We start from the raw sequence: 19,954 nt of genomic DNA, 5'->3' as shown, positions 1-19,954 counted from the left end.
TAGTAAAATTTCCTCACCTTAAGTACATAATCACTAGGTAAACATTTGTGGCAGGAATTATGCGAACCATCAAAAACAATACTGAAAATAACTGAAATGAAGACACTATGTTTTATTAATACTCTTCCAGATTACATTTCTATTCCTAGAAAGAAAAACCGGAACACATCTAAATCTAAGAATTCCATTATTGTTCAATCCTGGGAATGGAACACTGTTAAGCTGGACCATGTTATTACTTTCCATATACTTTAGTATTTCAAAATAATAATAAAAAAAAAGTCAAATAATACTACCTCCAGACATTGCATATTGAACATGGGGCAGGTTGTTAATCACCACACATCAATTTCCTGATAAAAATCCCTGATTAAGAAGTTTTCCCTCTAAATTAAGTTTATAAAATTCTCTGTTGGTGGCTCAGCCACTCAATGGTATAGGAACTGCTCCCAGGTTTCTTGTTGCTTAGATCCAACTCGGGCGCACCCTGGAACCGAAGTCCTCGGAGTTGGGAGCCAGCAGTTTCCTTCTTTACACCTTCTGTTGAGTAACATGGAACAAGACACAGTCTGCTTCAAGAAGCCTTAAGAATCAGCTCTTGAAGAAACAGGAAAGGTGGCCATGTGTAACAGAGGAAGAAAAGAGGAAGCCTCGATACTTATGAGTAGATCCTCAAAACTCAGCTGAGCCAGGTCCCGCAAGCAAGAAAACCACACTAGTCCCACCAAGGGAGCAGGCACCACAGAATAAACAAACCAGGCAATAAGCAGATCTCCACTGCAGAAGCTGTCCATAAATGTGTCAGTCCCATGAATCATTCGCTATAAAAAGTTCAGTGTCTCATCTTCAGTGCTTAACTATAATTCTGTACATTATATACAAAAATGCACAAGGATAGCTGCTTGATGCTTCCAATCCTTGTTCTTTTGCAGTGATGAAAATTTTTAAAAACCAGAGTCTGGACTTATAAATAGTGCAGAAAATGCAAATGCTAAGAAGACAATGCCTCCTATGATTGTCACTGAAAAGAAAACAGAAACCAAAAAGAAATTAGATACTGAAAGTTAAGTATCTCCCACGACACATTACAGATTTTATTTTTTTTTAAGTGTCTGATTCCCAAATAACCTTACTTTAAAATTTATGCTGCAAACAGTGGACATTGTTTCTAGCTCAGTGCCAGGACGCCCATACATCTAACCAATATGCCATTCCACTGTCTAACTCCATCTCCAAGAATATATTCCGGTCCTTAGAAGGAAGCTTTGTTTTACTCTTACTACTTTACCTAGTATTTAAAACTGAGGTTGACACCTGCGGTTGAGTATTTGGCTGTATGGGGGAAAATAAAATACAATATTCTCATGCTGGAGCAAGCCATCATTTAAGAGCGACATACTAATTAGCATTTTTTGCACAGTTTAGGTAACTATATCGAAAGAGACAGTATCAAAAATACTAACTGCTTGCAATGGCCACAATCTGCTAGAGGCTGGGATAGTATTCCAGGAAAGCACCACTGCATATGTTCTCCTACTCTCCACTGAACAAACTAATGGGCTAGATGGATCTTTGGTCTAATCTAATAAGGCTATTCCTGATGGCCAAAGATCCACAATGAGATTATTAGGAGCATATTAAATCATTGTTAGATTAGCATTTCATCACCAATTTCCTTGGCAAACAAACACAACAGAATGCATGTTTCACTTTTTGCAGTGAAGTTGGTTTTTTACAACCTCTGCAACTACAGAACAAATATTTATAGGAAGAAGCTTCACAGAATCCTTCCCAGGAGCAAGAAATCTCACTACATCACAGGATTGACAGTTGAAGCAAGCTGCAGGCTAATCTAAGGAAAAAAAAAACAAAACCACAACCCAATGTAACCTTACTGGTCCTTCCTGTTACAGATAGCAGGTATGATTAAAAAAACAAAACGTTTCTGCCACACACAGAGTAGCTTTTAAAGCTTTTATATGGCTGGCATAACTTAAAAGTATGCAGTTCTCTTGCTCACTTGGAAGGTCTGCACTCAGAATTGCAACAGAATTTCCATTATCTACTGTCAAACAACACATACCGACTATTCAAAATACTGTATTTCCTTCCTCTGGTCTCCTACAAGCTAGCTAACAGTGAAGCAAAATGTGTTTCACCTGTGTCCATCTTTAAACAGCTACAATACCCATTTCGATTCCTTAAATCAGGGTCAGTAAACAGTTAAGTTCAATTAAGGCCAGACCCCTTACAAGCACACTCAGACTCTGCCTGGCAGGAGGAATGAGCTGTGCAAGGGGGAGCTGACTATGCAAGAGGGGCGGAAGGGGGTGGGGGCGACGATGGAAGACACAGACAAAAAACAAACAAACAAACAAAACTTTTTGGGTTTTCCAAAAGTTTTGAGAAACACTGTTCCCAAGCATGTAGTTATTTAGACCACAAACATTACCAGCATTAATGCATTTTTTTGGTTGGAGTGAGTTTTCACTTACCAGTCCTAACAGAAATTTTTTGTGCTATCATTCTCCCTCCAATAACTGCTAAACCAGTGCACAGGCAATGTCCCACTGTTCCTCCTACCGCCACACCATAGGGGTCCTGAGGAAAAAACACAGAAGGGAAACATCAGCACAACTGAAAACCCACTAGTCATACAACTACCTCCTGCCATAAAGGAGCAATGCCTTGATTCCCTGGGTGCACACTGTCAAGCATGGAGGATACTCTCCGGTGTTTGCTCTGCTATCCATCACTGCCTTAAAGAGCAGTAACAGTGTACATCAGCTAGCAAGACAGACAAATCTAAACCTAACTAATATAGGAGCATGTGGCATGTTTCAACCAAGAAGCATCTTCGAGTCTTTAAATATAGATCCAGAAATCACTCTGCTGTACTTAAACAATTAAGCAACCTCTAGAGGGAAGGTGGCAGCTGTTGAGAAACACAATATGCATCAGCTGGAAGAACACCAACCTAATTATAAAGAAAGAGAAAAATAAATCCATGAACTGCAAATGAAAGCTTTCAGCAGCTAAAACATTCTGACTCCTTTGTCCAGCTTCCCAAGCTTGCGCTCTACACTCTGCCCTCCCCCGATCATCCAAAGAGGGAAGTATGAAAGAATTTAAGTCTGGAGGATAATAAACTGTTCTCAAAGTTTATTGTCAATGACAGCTTTCAAACACTGTGTAACAAGCAGCTACTCAATACGTGAACAACTCTACTATGTAAAGAGGTTTCTCAGATCTACTTACAATTTACACAGTTAAGGGCAGCATATGTATTGAACACCTCATAAAACAGAAGACTTCAGCATTAAAAAACAGAAAACAATCTTTTAATGACCAATAACGAAGGCAAGGTAGGAGCATGACCTTCTGCTGTACAAAGATGAATGAGGGAAAGTGGAGTTGAGTCCCCTGCACATCTCTATGTGAGACTCTTAGCTCAAAGAGGAAAAAAAAGCTGCTGCTGTCACATGAGGAATGCATGAAATCTCTAACAGGCAAATAGCAAAACTGTCTAAGAAATGATACGGTATGAAGACAACACTGACTAGCTAAAAGTACCAAAACTACAAGCCAGTGAGAAAAGGTGGCGAGCACCAAGCAGAGGACAGGTGGGAAACCACCAAGAAGTGCAGGTCAGAAGCAGGGCTGTGCCAGCAGAACACACTTGCCTCCAGGATCAGGACCCAAAGTTCCCAGAAATCCCTGTTTCCCTGTGGTCAGCAGTTACCTGTACAGCTCCCACTGGCAGAGGGTGGATCTCGCCCCCCACCCCATTCCCTAGAGCCATCCCTGGAAGGCAACAAGTTACAATGGCTTCCCTCAGCATAGTGTCTCCAGGAGCAGAAGTGCTCAGATGCAGCAGCTGAGGCAAAGCCAGTCTAGGAGGACACGGCGGAGTTTCCTTTTCTGTTTCCCTAAACAGATGAACAATTCTTATACACAGTAAACTATTAAGGTGTAAAATCAAGTTCTTAAGGACTGTTGTCAGGACTAGGTTCATGCAGACAGACTTAACTGATTCTGCTGGTGTATGCACCGAGACTGCCAAATTATCACTCTTTTTTTCCTCCAAAGGAGCCCTATTTGTTTGTTATGACAGGATGGACACTACTTTCTTAATGAACAGTCACGTAGTATTTTGTTTTCTTTTCACTGAAGAATGTATGGTCACAGCCAACTTACCACACTGCTCAAATCTCCATATAAAGATAATTTCTTTCCTCATAAGCATTTCTGTAATGCTTCTGCTATGTATCTTAGTACTTCACAGACACAGATTTATCTGAATGTATTATGAAACAAAGGGGTATAAAACAATCCCACAGATAAAATGAAAAAAGATACAGATCATAATCATTCACTGATTTGGTAAGCCAAGATGAAGGCATCTTCAACTCATTTTTTGTAGTATTTGTTTTTGTAGCACTTAAACAAATACTTCATATGCTAAAGGCACAACATCCCAGAGTCTTTAGTTGCAATGCTGAGCACTTCACAAACCAGATCAGTGTCTGATGGACACTTCCTAACATGACACTCAGAAAACACAAACCAGAAGTCCACAACAAAGATGGGCTTCAGCAACTTTCCTAGCATCATATAAAAACTTGGGAAAAGGCAGTTAACGGTTCCTCGTTTTCCAAGATGGCATGTAACTGCCTGAACAATGAGATCATCCTGCTGTTCCCTGCCTTGTTAGCTCTGAGCACCTTCCCTACACTGTAATAGAGACAAGAGATTCCTACAGATTACAGTCTCTTTCATTACACAGCCCTGATTTATCCCTAGGGAACGTCTGAAAGTGCACTGAAAGAAGCATGAGTCCTAGCGAAAAAATTTAAATTATCTCAATGCATGAAAGAGCACAGGTAATAAACATAAGTAGCTTGCAAGGTTGACTATAAGTTTTAATTTTCCTTTAAATATAATACAGTTATACACATTCCAATCATCATGCTGAATATAATTTCATTTACAGTATTACTTACTGCACAGCAGTTTAGAGTTTATTTTAGTTCTATACACTGTACCATATTCACTTCCGATTTTTAAAAGGAGGTAACTTTTTAATAGCTTTAAGTTTGCTGGGATGAAGGTCTCTCTTTAAAGCTACTGTGTTAAAACTGTATGACTGCACAGATCAAAGAAACATCTGTTCTGTAACATCGCTCAGCACTGTAACAAAAAACAATTGTATTCAGCTGCATGATATAAAACAACTATTTCCAGAAATGCTTGTGCAGTCCCAATCATGTAGCAATAGTTTTAATACTACACAGAGCCTCAGTGCATTTATCTTCAGGTCTCAGCACAGCTGTAACACTAAGTAAGGCACAGCAAGGCAGCAGGTACGAATCTGATACCTCCTGCAAGAGTATTTTGTCTCTCCCACTTCTCTACAGGCAACCCAAAGAGGGCAAAAGAACAGCGAGCATTCTGCAACACTCACCTCTCTGGCAGCCAAGACTATGGTTGTTAATTGGGAACGATCACCCCATTCTGCTAAAAATGTTAAAGTAAAAGCTTGAACAAAGATTGGAGAAATAAAGTGTAGCCACTTCTTCTGAGGTATAGTGGTGCCTGGCCCTGATTCCACATCTCCTGGCCCATTTAACAGTTTAGTTCTCTGAAGCTGTGGAGGACAAGGGAAAAAAAAACAAAACAAAACAAACCGAACAACTGTAAGATTAGAAATGTCATCTAAACAACCCAAATGAAATACTTACACAGTAAAGCTAGCCATTTAGTATCTGGAATTTTATTAGCCAGTGACTGCTGCATTATCAGTGTATTACTTGTATTAGATACCATTTTAAAAAACTAGCTACATATATCCACACACATATGTGTGTGTACATATACACACTTACATATATATACACACTTGTAATCACCTCTAACCTCCAGTTATTGTCCATCTTGTACTGCCTGCACTCAGTTTCAGTAGGAATGACACCTGGTTTTTAACCACAGATTTCCTACTATTTTTAAAGCAGGGATCCCCCTCTTCCCAAGTGGTGGCTCTCTTATTAGGATTTGATTAAATAAATAAATAAATAAAAAAGAAATTAATTAATACTCTGCACTATTCCTTAGAAGCAGACCACTGTATTTAGAAAGTTATTATAACAGAGACTTTTGCTGCAACATTACAAACCTCAGCATTAATCTGCCTGGCCATAAGAAGAAATAAAAGTAGAGGCAAGAGTAAACTGTTAATGTCCTCTTTGCTAGTAATGCATTAAAAAAAAAACAAAAACCAAAACCCAAACAAACAAAAAAACCCCACACTCTATGGCCAAAGCCTCTTTTCTCCTGAGAAGACGGGCTTGCCACAGAACTGGAATCACCTGTTGAAACAGCCTCCAGGGGCCACTTCTGTCCCATTTACCACACGTTTTCTGTGTCATATTATCAATCACAGACACAGCTGAACACCCCAAACAGGACAGTGCCATTCTGCAGCTTCATGGCTCTATTTCATCAGCCATAATTCACAGAAAGTTGATGACTTACTTCCTCATCTTTTTTTTTAATTTCTGCTTGAACTTCCTCCAGCTCTTCCTGACCCTCATCTGGACTCATTTTCAAGCCTTCCCGAAGCATTCGGATGCCAAAAATTGCAAACAGTGCCGTTGATACATAGTATGTGTACACACGAGGAATAACTGTGGTGGCATAGCCAAACAAAACTGAAAAGAAAACAAATGCGTCATTTAAAAAAATAAGCATGAGGATCAGAATTTTTTTTCCCACATCTAAGAAATGCTTGCTAGCAAAGTCTGCAATTCAAATACCCACCAGTAGATAAATATTGTGTCTTTTATTAGTTTTATATAATTTTCTATTTTCTTTTTTTTCCAAGATAACGACACTCTAGAAACTCCAACCATTACTGGTAATGCCAGCGACTGAAGTCCATTAACACGCAGACAAGGCACACCAGGCAAAGTTGATGTGCTGCTATTCCCAAGAGGCAGTCCAAGCAACATTATCTTTCCCATCAAGGACTACGCAAGTCCTGCCTTTCTCCAAGCATGCCATGAAACTATCATCTATAATCATGTTAGATTAGTCACAGTGTATACCAGTTAATTCCATTTTTATATATGAGTACATGTTGGATAGCATCTCTTTCCAATAATTTTATTTATCAGATAAAGTTAGAATGAGATTTTCTACAAGTTAAATCTCCCACAAATACCCACAAATCATCCAGCTGCGTGGATCCACATCTGTCTTCTTTTGCCAAGTGCAAATACCTGCACGCTACTATTCCCTTCTCTCCCACGCTCCCCACAAATACACAACGGGACAACTTTGATCTTCCTTTAATTTAAAAGCACTGATCCCACTCAAAGACCAAAAAGCTACCTCCACAGTGCATCTACTTTTATGGGTATCGAAGGTGATCAAACTAAGCCAAAACTAGTTCTCAAATAAGAAGAAATACGTATCCAGGACAAAGTACTTCTTCACAAAGTAATACTAGTTAGCATTTTTGGACAAAAAAGACCTGTATAAATGAAAGGAAATTAAAACTCCACACCTAACATTCAAGGCTGCTTGGACCACGTGCTCACAACTGTGTCTGTTGATTTACTCCACATGCAATTAGCTAAAAGAAAGGATACTACCATGTGTGTTTTCTTGAACACTTTCTTAGTTGAAAAATGCACTTGGAAGTTATTACATAATCTGGAAATTGATCTGGACTGCCACTACCAAAAGTAAGACTATGAGACCAAAATTAATCAGGCTGTACTATCAGCAAACACGGCACATACATACATGAATAACAGTATTGGTTGCACAGCTAAATAAACCAGAAGGAGTTAAACTAAACTTCTTTTTAAAGATTGAAAATACTAAAGCAAAGCAATGCAAAAAAACTATACAAAATGATATTTAATAATTTTTTTAGCATTGCTTGCACATACAACCATAGACAATGAAATAATCAGAACGCTAAGGCAGCTTATTTTGTCAGGCACAGCTTGAAAAAACACCCCAAGTAGTGATTACTTGGAGCTATTAAGTGAGCGTGTTTTCATGAAATCAAGGTGGGCAAAATCCCCAGGAATTTCCAGACATAGCTTGTATAAAACAAGGGCAGTGGAGAGAGGGGAGACAGGGGGAAAAAAAAAAAAAAAAGGCTCCTTTCTGAAAAGGAAGAAATAGTTGGGAACCTCTAAACTGGGGGATAAAACAGAAAAGAAAGCTTTTATGAAACAGTATCAAGAAGATGTGAAGAAAGACTTAGTATAGAAAAAGGAAGAGCTGTAACAGGCAGGACAAAAGAGATCGCAAGATTTAAAGAACAGTGCATCTCCTATGGTACTAAACAACATTAAATGAAGCAAGCAGTGCAGAAGTGGAAGAAGAGTCAAAGACTGTTAGATTGAGTAATAGAAGAAACTCATACAGTGCTATCATTACACACAGTGCAAATGGAAACTGCTCTAAGACTGCAATAATAATTGCAGCAGTATATATAGCAATAGCTACACACCCAAAAACCATTCATAGAAACACTTGCTGAGAACCCTGAAGCCAGTTAATTGGCTGTCTCCAGTGTATAGAAACCAACAAACACTATTTCAATTATTTCTGAAATGGGCATGGTTAGAAATGAGCATGCATACAACAAAATTCATGCTGCATCTGATATACCTGAAGGCTGCTCCATTTTACGATCACAGCTACGTAAGCACCCACAGCTACAGGTTCAAATGCCACCTGACACCTCGCTTCCCCCCCAGCTCTTGGCTTTGTCAGTACCGCCCACCCCAAAGGATCGTGGCAGAACGGTCATCTTCCACTTACACAGCTCCCAGCACAAATCCAAACAGCTACACATATGGGGATACAAGTCAGACGAGGGAAATTTGTCATCATATTAAGAATCTTTCGCCTTAGGAGGAAAAACAGAAGTCACTCCCACATTCCCTTTAGGCACTCTAATTTAACAGGAGCTAAATATAAAAAGGAAACCAGCGGCCCAAAAATCAAAGGAAGTGCTTAGGCTCCCAATTCCATTCATCTTCCTTAAATTCATATTGAGGTCTAGGGAGCACAAACACCTCATTAGAGGTAAGAGCCTAAATATTCAATCTGAGCCATAGTCCCCAGGAAAATCTTCACACTCTCCTCAAAACAAAAGACTGCACATACCTACTACCTTCCTTTTAATTTCAATTAAGATTTATTGATAAATACGTACCCAGCACGTTTTAAGTGATGAAGCAAAAAGAAATGAGTGCTAACCTGATAAACACGTCATCAGTCCCAAGGCAAGCATAGCACCAGCCAGTACAGTCAAACGGTTGTACCGCATTGCCATGATGGCTGCAATGAAGAAGGTCTTATCCCCCAGTTCTGATACGATGATGACTGATATAGCAGCCACAAATGCATGAATAAAGCCCAAATTAGTCTTGTCAGCTGACTCTTCATTGACAATGTGAACTGGAGCAACTGGCGAGGACCCCTTCTGTAAGAGCCGGGGAAAAAAAAACAACAAAAACCCCACTAGTTAATTAGGCTTGAATAGCTAGTTTGCAGACGTACTGAGCCTTGTGTTTCTCCTGTCATACCATACTGCATAGTGTGACATTTTAAGTATACACCTCTCACACAGCATTAATGATCATTAACTAGTTACTGGCTGCCACCTACCTCAAATCACTAGTTAGGCACTTGGCAAGATCAGATCGTGCACCGATTATTGAAGCAGTACTTCACTGCACACACTATTACCAGAACGTGAGAACCACTATTACAACAAAATATGGGGAAAGCTGCTTTAGTTCATCTCTAATATCACTGTCTTTACAATCCCTGGCTATTTATTTTATGACCTTGACCAAAAAAACAGTTTTCTGATATAAAGAACTAAACTCTTCAAACCAAAATTGGGTGACTAAGATAGATTAGGAGAAATACAAAGTGCTTTCAAAAACTATCATAATCGCTTTCTTCCCTTGCAGAATCTTTGCATCTCAGACGCATTAACAATTTGCGCACGTTTTCATCAGCTTTTTTTTTTTGCACATACCCTATGTTTGTTGAAAACTAGCTTTAAGACTTGCCAGTGATCGAACTGGACCAGCACACTCCAGATCTCACTTACTTAAGTGAAGTGTTGACTTTTACAGAGATTAAGATATCTACAATCAAAAGCAAGACCCAAAACAAGGAAGTCGATGTTCACATACTTGACCAGAAACGGCTAAGAAAACTTGTTTCAGCACATCTATCAGCAGAGACAGATTGCAACGTGTTCTAACATCGTGGCTTCCCAGCATTCCACTTCTAGCAGTGCCGTAAGGTTTTGGTATTTGAAAGTTTCCACGCTCTGTATGATACACGGTGATTTCACAGAGCTCCTTCACCTTTAGCGGTGCTGTAAATTTTTGGTTTTGCCATTTAAAACTTGGTATGCTCTACATGCTACGTCAAACCATACGTTAGTAATTTCTTCATCCCTCTGTGTGATCCCCCGGCACTAGAATCCCCTAACCAACACCACCGTTTAAATAGTTTCAACGCAAAGAAATTAAACATCGAGGAAAAACTGGCGGGTTTTGAGTCGCAACAAAGCCTGCCTTCATCTGCTTCTGTGTGGAAGAAGACCTGGAGGGGTCGGTTCCTCCCCTCAGCATGCAAGCAAGCAGGGCACAAAAATGTTTATGTGGTGGGAAAAAAAAAAAAAAAAGCATTAGCCCATTTTTCAGGTCGGACCCAAATTCCCCTCTTTCTGCTAAAAGAGGGGAATTTGGGAGTCCGATGGCCTCCGAAAGGCGAGGCGTCCTGCAGGCCGGGGCCGTTCCCGCCCCCGCGGCCCGGCTGAGGGAAGGGAGGTTCGCGCAGTCAGCCGGCGCGGCCCCCGTCCCCGCCTCACCTCAGCCCTCGGTTCGGCTCCCTGCGCCGCCGCCGCCACCGCCGCCGCCGGCGGCGGCGGTTCCTTCTTCCTGCCGGCTTCTTCCTCCGGAGCGGCTCGCAGCCCCGCCGGGGCCGCCAGCAACAACGAGACAGCGAACAGCAGCGCGGCGGCCCACGGGAGCGGCGGCGGGGACGGCGGCGGCGGCGAGCCCATGGCGGCCGAGCGCGGCGGTGAGGGGAAGGGGAGGGCGGGGGGGGGGGGGGGGGGGGTGCAGCACGGCACGAGGCCCCTCTTAAAGGCGCCGCGTCACCGCGCGGCCCCGCAACCGTCCCCCAAGCGCTTCCTGCAAACGGCCCGGCCCGGCGGGGCGGGGCCGCGCTCACGCCGATTGGCTGCGGCGGCCGCTGATGGACGCCCCGCCCTCCGCTCTGCTCCGCTCCGCCGGAACGGGCTGTAGCGGGGAGGGGGTCCCGCTACGAGTGCCGGTGCGGCCGGCCGCCCTCGGGATGAGACCCCGGGCGTTGTGTTTCTACCCCTTTTTCCGGCTCCCGGCGTCCAGAGGGGACGGGCAGGGCGGCCCTGCGGCTTTCCCGGGGGAGCGGGCGAGCCGAAGCCCGTCCCTCCTCCGTTCGGAGTCGCCTACGGGCAGGGAAAGGGCGCTGAGGGACGGAAAGCAAAACGGCTGCGTAAGAAGGCAAAAAAAAAAAAAAAAAAAAGAAAAAAATTGCACGGAAAGGGCCTGGGCACATCCAGCTTTCTAAAAATCCAGCGTTTTGGGTACGTGTGACCCGAGGAGGGCTATGCACGCCGGTGCTCTCCCCGGGCCAAGGACGGGGATGTGCTCCCCGAGAAGCAATGAACCCCGAGAAGCAATTAACAGTCTAGTAAACAGGACCCAGAACGCCAGTAAAACAGGAGATGCTTGGAGGCAGGCTCAAGGAGGCACCCGAGAATCACTAAAAAAAAAATAATATAAGGAAAGATGCGGTCCCCAGACAGGGCTGTTTATGTTCCACTGTGAACTGAAGCTATGGAAGTGTCGACGGAGAGAGGGTTGCGACAGCCAGGAGAAGGATGATATTCTGTGCAAAGTAATTGCTCATGTTTTGCAAATACACAGCTCAATTTTGAAAAATTATACAAAGTGGAAATAGAAGGTGTAATAAACTGTTTTAATTAGGTATTCATAAGATACACTTTAGTATATAAAAATTCTTCTCATATACAAAATAACCTACGCATGTGAGTAGAAAACATGCTGAAACACCAGCATCCGTATGCTACATCACCCAAACTGATCATTCACTCCAGTATCATGAAAATGACCAAAATATTCAATGGTTAAGTGCAAATAAACCCCTGTGCTGAGTGACATCATCTCTCCAGTGAAGAATTTCTTTGCAACACTTGTCAGCTACTGGTTTCCATGTGTTCTCTGCCTTGGCAGTTTGTTACATCTGCTCTCACAGGCTGTTTAGAAACCCGCGTAGTCGTGGTTATGGTCATCCTGCATAACTGCCCCCTCTAACACACGAGGGATTCCAATAACCCGCTATAAGGACGACAGAACCGTAACCAAGAACGTTAATTTTTTGCAAATTCTCTTCTACTGTCGCTCTAGACAGAGAACCTTCCATGATTTTCCCAGTTTAGGGATAAACAAGGAGTTTTCATCAATGAATGAAAACACTTTGGTGCAGAAGAGATAATGCAGAGAATGGGTCTGTTTATCTCCACTGCTGAGCATGAGTCATTCCTCTACCGGAGCTTTCTCCACCGGTTTTTTGTGCTTGCAGTTATAAAGCAGCGGCTCGTTTTAATTATCAACAGGGAAGCACAGAAAGACAATACACAATTTGCCTCCCTCTGAAGTGATTCAAAGAAAAAAGACTAGGAAAAAAATATGCTTAAATATTAGACAAGGCATGAAATACAGTAGTTCAAATGATTCCCTGCACCCTCCTTTCACTACACAGTTTTCACGTACATGTATTTGGGCTCGCTGCAAAACAGCAAGTGTTTTATGCATAAGATATAATTATAAAACAGAAAAGAGCCAATTAGCATCTCTTCAGTTTGCATTAAGGTCTTCAGTAAACCTTTTTTTAGCTTGTATGATATACAGAGACTTTACATTTCCCCACATAAATCAGTAACATGGATGAGATTATCATTAAGATAATGAGCTTTTAACCTAGAATTAAAGAAAGTGTGCAGTTTTACCTTGGCTTTAATACACTGTAAATCTCTTATTCCCTTATAGAAAACCGCTTCCCCATTTGCACTAAAGATACTTTAAAAGAAATATTCTAAAAAACAAATGGTATAAATGCTTTTCGATGCTTTGGGTAGGAGCTAAAGTTTTTCTGATAGAACTCGTGACACAAAACGGCAGCCAGTGCCTGGTTAAAAAGAACATACATCACTACACACCACCACGTCACGTTGTGAAATCCAAGCATGATGGCCATAGATACATATATGAGGAGCTCTGCAAAATAATGAGGGCATGAAACTCTCTCAAACCAGTCTCCAAAAGGCACACTGTGGCTCAGACTTACGACCTTTCCTGCAAGCAAACAGGAAGAAATCAGTTGAGAACAACAGGCATTAAACAAACTTTTCTCTTCTACTCACTACAGAACAACTTGCTCCTTAAAGTTATCATCATCATTCACCTCCATCTGATCTGGCAGCTTTGCGCTTCTTAATGAAATAAGATGCCACCTCTGGCTGTTTGCGCAAATACAGAGTAAGGAAACCTATTTTTAGCCCACATGGAGACAGAAATGAGGTCCCCGAGGAGTACCACAAGTCCTAAGCATTAGCATCTGTCTGTCCTTAGGATACTAGCAGCTAGACCTTCATTTTAAGTTCTGTAAAACTATATATACAGACACAGACACAGACACACACACACCCTATTCAACCATCAGATCTCTATTCCAAACAGCCTCATTTAATCTACTGAAAGTCTCATAGAGAGCGCCATACTACAGGAACTGAAAAATACTCATGTTTTAAGGTATTAGAAGCTACAGAGCCTATTGAAACAACCAGGAAAAAATTACCTAAGTAAATGGTTGGCAGAAATTAAACATCTTACCTGATTTACTTTTTCTAAGATTAGCTAGAATGACAAGACATCTGTGTTGGTGAAGAGAGGCCCAAATGTACATCGTAACTCCTACAATGTGATACCAGCAGATCTGCACAGAAAGCTCCTTACCTGAATGAAATAAGTTTCATTAACATATGGCCAGGAAATACCTTCCCAAGTATCATCCCAAAACATTGTATACCTTTTTATATGCTACTGTCTTACAAAATTCTAGTAGTGAGCCTCTAATCCCTTGAAAGATGCTTTTAAATCCTGCATCATTTAAGTGCTTGGCTGGTAGTTCATTTCCCTTAACCACTCTATACTAAAAATATCTAGTTTTTAATCCAGTAGCTTGAGGTAGAGCATGATGTACAACTGATACATAATTGACAGTCTAAGACCTCAATATTCAACATTGTTTGTAATTCCTATCATCCTAATTAAAGATGTTGTCATGGCTCAGGTCAACATACAAGTACACAGTTGTTTGTCTTGTTCACAGTGAGTGAGATACATACACCTACACACACACCTATGCCCCCGACAGTGTGAACCATTTAGGCCTTCAAAAAAAATGTTAACTGTATTAAGGACGATTTCCAATGTACAAGCCAATACACCATCTCCAAGAATCTACAAGATGTGAAAAGTAGAAGACAGGTTCAGAAAGAAAAAGGCTTTGTCTACATGTAGGAGATCTGAAGGTTCTTTTAAAAAACCACTGGATTAAACTAGAGCTGATGTGGTTGGAAGTGGTTAAAAACTTCGCTGAAGTTGCATACTTGGTAATGACCACCTTACAAAAATTAGTCATGGGAGAAGTGCTACAATCAGCTCATGGCTCATCCGTGCAGGGGAACAGCAGCTCAGTTGTGAGACTCAGTGGAATGTGTTGGCAGAAAGAAGTCATATAATTCAAATTTCTGCTGTATTAATGAAGACATCACAGTACCGAGGGAAAGAAAAGACTGACAGATGGAAAGCAGGGCAGTGGTGAGTTCCTAATGGAAAACAAAGGAGGTGGCCAAAACAGCCTTGCAGACTTGCCTTACAGGAAAGCTTACAACAACAAAAAAACCCAAACTCCAGTTTGAGAACTGAAGTTGCATAGTGGCATTTGAGAACTGCTACCTATTAATGTCCTTCATAAAGCATATCTCAATGCAAAACTGATTGGTAACGATCCTGAAAGCATCTATGTGAGATGTCTTTCAGGAGGTAACAGTGATGGTTAACATGAAGCTGTGTGTGTCTGTGTGTGGGTATAATGCTGGCTGATTATGTGATATACTGAAACGTAGTTACTTTGAACTATGCCAGTAAGTATTTTTACGTCTCATCAATTAACACACTTCTCATACAAGCAGCCCTCTGAAACCATTTGCCATGATGGAAACAAATGGGAGCAAAACTGCATCTTTGGTAATAACTAAGCAGGCACTTACCATTGCTGATGTTAGTAGGCACTTGACATAGCACAGTTGAGCCAACAGCAACGTAGTAACCAAGTCCAAAGCAGTACTGCACGATGTGAATGACACCATTGGAAAACACGCTGGTCCAGAGGCATTCCGCAAGTCTTCGACAGCTATGCAACCAAAGCAGCAGGAGAACCAGGAGTGCAGAGAAGTGCTCACTATCTGCTTGCAGATAAAAAATAGCAACTTTGAGACAAACAGGAACAATTTAACCCCAACAATGCTTCAAAAAGGCTATTTTTTCCCCTCCCCACAGCAAAATTTTACCTTCATTTTAAATTAACTGAGCACTGGGGAAAGTATTTGTACATGTGAGGCACTGCTGACCTCAGCAAGATTACTTCTAGAAGATGCTAACAGCCCCTTCTGCTAAAAGGACTGCTGAAAGCCATCATATCCATAGATTAGAATGATTTCTACCTTGAATAATGACAAAGGGACTTGGTATTCCAGGAAAGTCAGTTGGAGCCTAGTTTAAAAGCAGCTGATGAAGTAGCACTTGAAGCATACAAATTCAGCACAGGATGGTAGTGCAGCTTTCTAATATTTATATGGCTGCATCATAATATCTGGAATACTTGCCCGTGTCCTCACTCTGAGAATCTCTGCCAAGAAAGCAGTGCACATGCTGAATCCATGATGGGAGCGACCCTCCAAGGAACTCGGTTTGGAAAAGCCCGATCAGCAGAAAGCCGTTCCAGAGCACAGAAACCACATAAAAGTGAGTAAACCACCTGTCAGAACAAAAAGGGGTCTTCGTTAATGTTCTCATCATTCCTTAATTGGAAATGTAGCTGCAGTACGTGCTTGCCTGATGGTGAGTACATTCCCTTTTGGTCCCCACATCAATAAGTAGAGAACTCAGGACTCTAGTGGTACCAAGCAGGAATAACCCTAACACCTTCTTCCCCCAGCAAAATGCTGCCTGGAATAACCTCTAACTGAGCTTATCTTACTAACCATAGCTGCACTAAAGAGGAGAAAGCGTAAACTACACACGGCAAAGGTATTCCTCAATGCTCACAACTAATCATGATGTGCCCAGCTTTTTCTTCATAATTTACACCACTGAAAGCACATCCAAATTAATTTTCTGGGCATTTCCAGGCTGTTGCGCCTAGCAGCACTCCCACTTTCCTCAGTTCTAGTGGATGCATTACATGATGTATTAAAGTTCATAAATGACAAATGCAGATGGTAAAAGGCACCCAGAAGTAATTACTTAGCCGTACACTAAAATATCTTGTCCCTCTGCAAATTCAAGGCCTGCAACAATCATATAGGGAAAAAAACCAGGAGAGTCCACCAATACCACTGGGTGATTACAAGGCAAAACCACACGTTTTTTTGAAGAAAACAAAGAAACCCCCAACCCCATAATGCACTTACAAAAGCATATTATGTATTACTGAAATGCAAGACATTACAGTCAAGACGGGTAACTGGATGGAGTTAAACAGCCTATGATATCCAGCTCCAACTAAGTGATCGAGTATTTCCGTTTGCTTTTAAAACTGAAAGTCCTTCTGGCTAGGAATAAAAATCAGGACCTCTGGAAACACCTGCAAAGAGATGAAATACGTACCACCGGAATATGCTGCTGGCTTTGTCTTGACAATGTAACTATTGGTACAAAACTAGAATACAACTGTATAGTCAGAGAAGACTGTATTTCTCTGGAACATGCAAACGTTTCTTTTGGGGAAGTGTAGGGGTACAAAACCCTTGCTTAGTGAAACCAAATAAAGTGACCCCCTCCCAAAGCAGCTCAGGTATCTCTCAACAGCAATACAGAGGCCAAGTCAGAACCACAGAGGTAGCAAGCATCCCTGCACGCTCCATAGCGCCTTGCCCATTAGCGGTTGGTAGCCACTTCAGACGACAACTTCTCCTCCTTGGTTCCATCTCCTACCAAGCAGAGACAGCAACATTCACTCTGCTGATTTGCAACAGCAGAAATAAAATTTATCCCCTCTCCCTCATTTTCTGCTTAGAAGACAGATAGAACTTGTATATTGATAAAAACTCAATGCCACCTCCAAGTTTCAAGCTCTTTCCCTGCTGTCCTGTTACTCAGTAGACTGCTGTCTCATCACTCGCCAGAGAACTTTCTCCACACGCGTTGCTTTTTGCTATTGGCACACAAACAAGCCCTGCCAGCTTAGCACAGACATGCCCTGCAAGCCTCCAGCAATCCCAGTTATGCTGGGGATGTGTTTGACCTACAGAGCGATCCAGCACTGCAGTAAGTACATGTGTCATCCCTCAAGGAGAGGAATGTTCACTATTTGTCAAACCAACCCAAAATGAATCATAACATTTGACAAGATGGAATGGCAAAGTTAAAAACAAGCCCAGGCTAGTGAAAGTACAATAATTGTTTGGAAACAAGACGCAGATGAATGGAAACACAAAACGCCTCAACAGCTACCTTCGGGATGTTCTCTATTCTTTCAGCTAGCAGCGTTATGGGTTCCCTACTCAGGCAACAGAATTGCTCTGTAGACGTTGAGAGCTTGAGACCAATTTTCTGAAAAAGCCACATTCTTCAGACACCATGTTCCCTAAGAAGGGGTGGTGGGAAACTTCTGTTGGAGAAAGGTCAACTCAAATGAGAAACTACCTTAAGAATGTGGCACTTTGCAGTACGCTGCAATGAAGATAAAGCCTTTACGAGCCCTTATTTTCGCTGAGGGTAGTGCAGAGCTTAAACACATCCCTGGGTATTTTCTGTAACCAGAAGCCTAATAACCAAGGCACTACATTACAACCTTTCCATGAATAACGTGCTGAGTCACAAAACTTTTTTTTAACATTTGGTTTGAAAGCTATGTATATAAAATGTGTCAGTGATAACAAGATCACTGCATTAGGGGCGATCGGATCTTTGGGTTAAGTAGCCTCCCAGTCTTGTCCTGCCGGCCTTGCAAGATCCTGTCGCGCCTATGTTTGAGTCAAAGGCTAGTTCTAGTCGTGAATCTCAGCCGGTCAAAAATGATGAAATCCCAGTAATGTATAGAAAGCTGTAAATGGTGTTTTTTTCCCCCTCTTTCATCCTATTAAACATCTATTAAGAGACGTGTTTCGATAACCCAGGGGTTCTTTTGCCTTATTAGTGACTGTTCATGCAGGGTCCAGACTGTTATATTAACATGCTGCTAGTAGTATCCTAAGTCCCACTTAAAGAGAAACCTTGAAGGAGGAAGACGATGACTCAGCATCGGTTTAAGACAGTAAACCTGCAGTATATTTGCACAGTCACAGTTACCCTCAGGAATCCATATTCCCAGGTCCCTGACCCGAGCCTTGCAGGAAGGTTTGTTTTGCTGATACCGCACGGGACTGGGATTCAAGGGATTAAGCTTTTGCTCCCATTTGGAACATACGGACTCTGTGTGATCGCCGCCTCTATGCTCCTCGGTTCCCCATCCGTAAGAACAGAGTAACGCTTCCGCAAAAAACCCGAGCCCGACTCCGTAAAAAATACGCAACGCCGTTTGCACACGCCGTTTATTTTTCCACATCTCCAGCTGAGTCAATGGAAACGCACGCACAGTTCCTTCCTCCTGCGCTGCCGTGCCGTCAGGCGAGCAGCAATGGCGGCAGCCGCCTGCCCCGCAGCGGGGAGCGCAGCCCTCCAAGCCGCCCCCTCACCTCTTGGGCACCTGGAGGAGGCGCAGCCAGCCCGGGCGCTGCCCGCAGCCGCGCTTCGTCTTCCCGTAGCGAACGAGATCCTGGAAGAGGCCGGAGACGACGCCGGCCCGCCGCAGCCGCGGCAGCAGCACCAGCGCCGCCAGGAAGGCGGCGGCCAGCAGGGACCAGGCGGCGGCCAGCACCGCCGGCATCGCCCCGGGAACGGCCCCCGGAACGGCCCCGGCCCGCTCCGCCCAGCGCCGCGGAGGGCGGCCGGGGCCTGGCGGCGGCGCTTCCGCTTCCTCTTCCCGCTCTGGGGAAAAGCGGGGCTCGCCCAGGCCGGTGGGCGGGTGAGTCCTGGCGGATCGCGGAGCCGCGGTTGCTGCGCTCTGCCCCTGCAGCTGGCTCCCGAAATAGCGGGGTGGGGGAAATCTCTGTTTGTAACCTTACCTTGTGCCACCTGGGGCGTTTGCTCTGAGCTCCGTCATCTCTTTTCGTTTAGATTCGGAGGCGGCGGGGAAGCCGCCGCGGGTTTAACGAGGCTGGGGAGAGACGAGCCCGCTCGTTACGCCGTGGCCGCCTCCGGTAACCGGGAATAACCTCCCTGCCGCTGCCTGCCATCGCACCGAGTTCCCCTTTCGGGGCTCATCTCGAGTGCGTGCTTACCCGTCACAGCCACCTCCTTCGTGTTCCCTGTATGTGGGGTCACGTAGTCAGAATCTTATTCTAATGATACTGGGTTTGCCATTACATGAAAGGAGAGGCTTTCTTTGCCTTTCTTCTGCCCTGAGAAATCAAGAAGCCACACCAGCTTGGCATCAAAGGGAGAGGGTTCCCTCT

General features: G+C 43.1%; 2 protein-coding genes across 4 annotated transcripts; both read right to left on the bottom strand.

Annotated features, from left to right (window-relative positions):
- Positions 1 to 92: 92 nt before the first annotated feature.
- Positions 93 to 11,236, bottom strand: TMEM165 (transmembrane protein 165). Its single transcript, XM_030027185.2, has 6 exons — positions 10,919 to 11,236; positions 9,283 to 9,508; positions 6,532 to 6,707; positions 5,465 to 5,647; positions 2,496 to 2,601; positions 93 to 1,021 (listed from the first exon to the last, which is right to left on the bottom strand). Exons 1-6 carry the CDS (start codon positions 11,111 to 11,113, stop codon positions 945 to 947), a joined length of 963 nt encoding a protein of 320 aa, XP_029883045.1. The 5' UTR covers positions 11,114 to 11,236; the 3' UTR covers positions 93 to 944.
- An 822-nt stretch (positions 11,237 to 12,058) lies between these two features.
- On the bottom strand, positions 12,059 to 19,745 carry SRD5A3 (steroid 5 alpha-reductase 3). 3 transcript variants are annotated; one of them, XM_030029299.2, is made up of 5 exons: positions 19,565 to 19,745; positions 16,064 to 16,215; positions 15,449 to 15,643; positions 14,007 to 14,129; positions 12,059 to 13,469 (listed from the first exon to the last, which is right to left on the bottom strand). In XM_030029299.2, exons 1-5 carry the CDS (start codon positions 19,600 to 19,602, stop codon positions 13,210 to 13,212), a joined length of 768 nt encoding a protein of 255 aa, XP_029885159.1. In that variant the 5' UTR covers positions 19,603 to 19,745; the 3' UTR covers positions 12,059 to 13,209. The 3 variants fall into 3 exon arrangements, with proteins under 3 accessions (XP_029885159.1, XP_029884345.1, XP_040982972.1); XM_030028485.2 differs by lacking the exon at positions 19,565 to 19,745 and adding an exon at positions 19,136 to 19,387; XM_041127038.1 differs by lacking the exons at positions 14,007 to 14,129; positions 19,565 to 19,745 and adding an exon at positions 19,136 to 19,392.
- Between the last annotated feature and the right edge of the window lie 209 nt (positions 19,746 to 19,954).

This window comes from Aquila chrysaetos, chromosome 1 (assembly GCF_900496995.4).
Source record: "Aquila chrysaetos chrysaetos chromosome 1, bAquChr1.4, whole genome shotgun sequence".
Classification (NCBI taxonomy): Eukaryota; Metazoa; Chordata; class Aves; order Accipitriformes; family Accipitridae; genus Aquila; species Aquila chrysaetos.
Note: the sequence above shows the minus strand (reverse complement) of the source record. Positions and strands in the feature narration are given on the sequence as shown.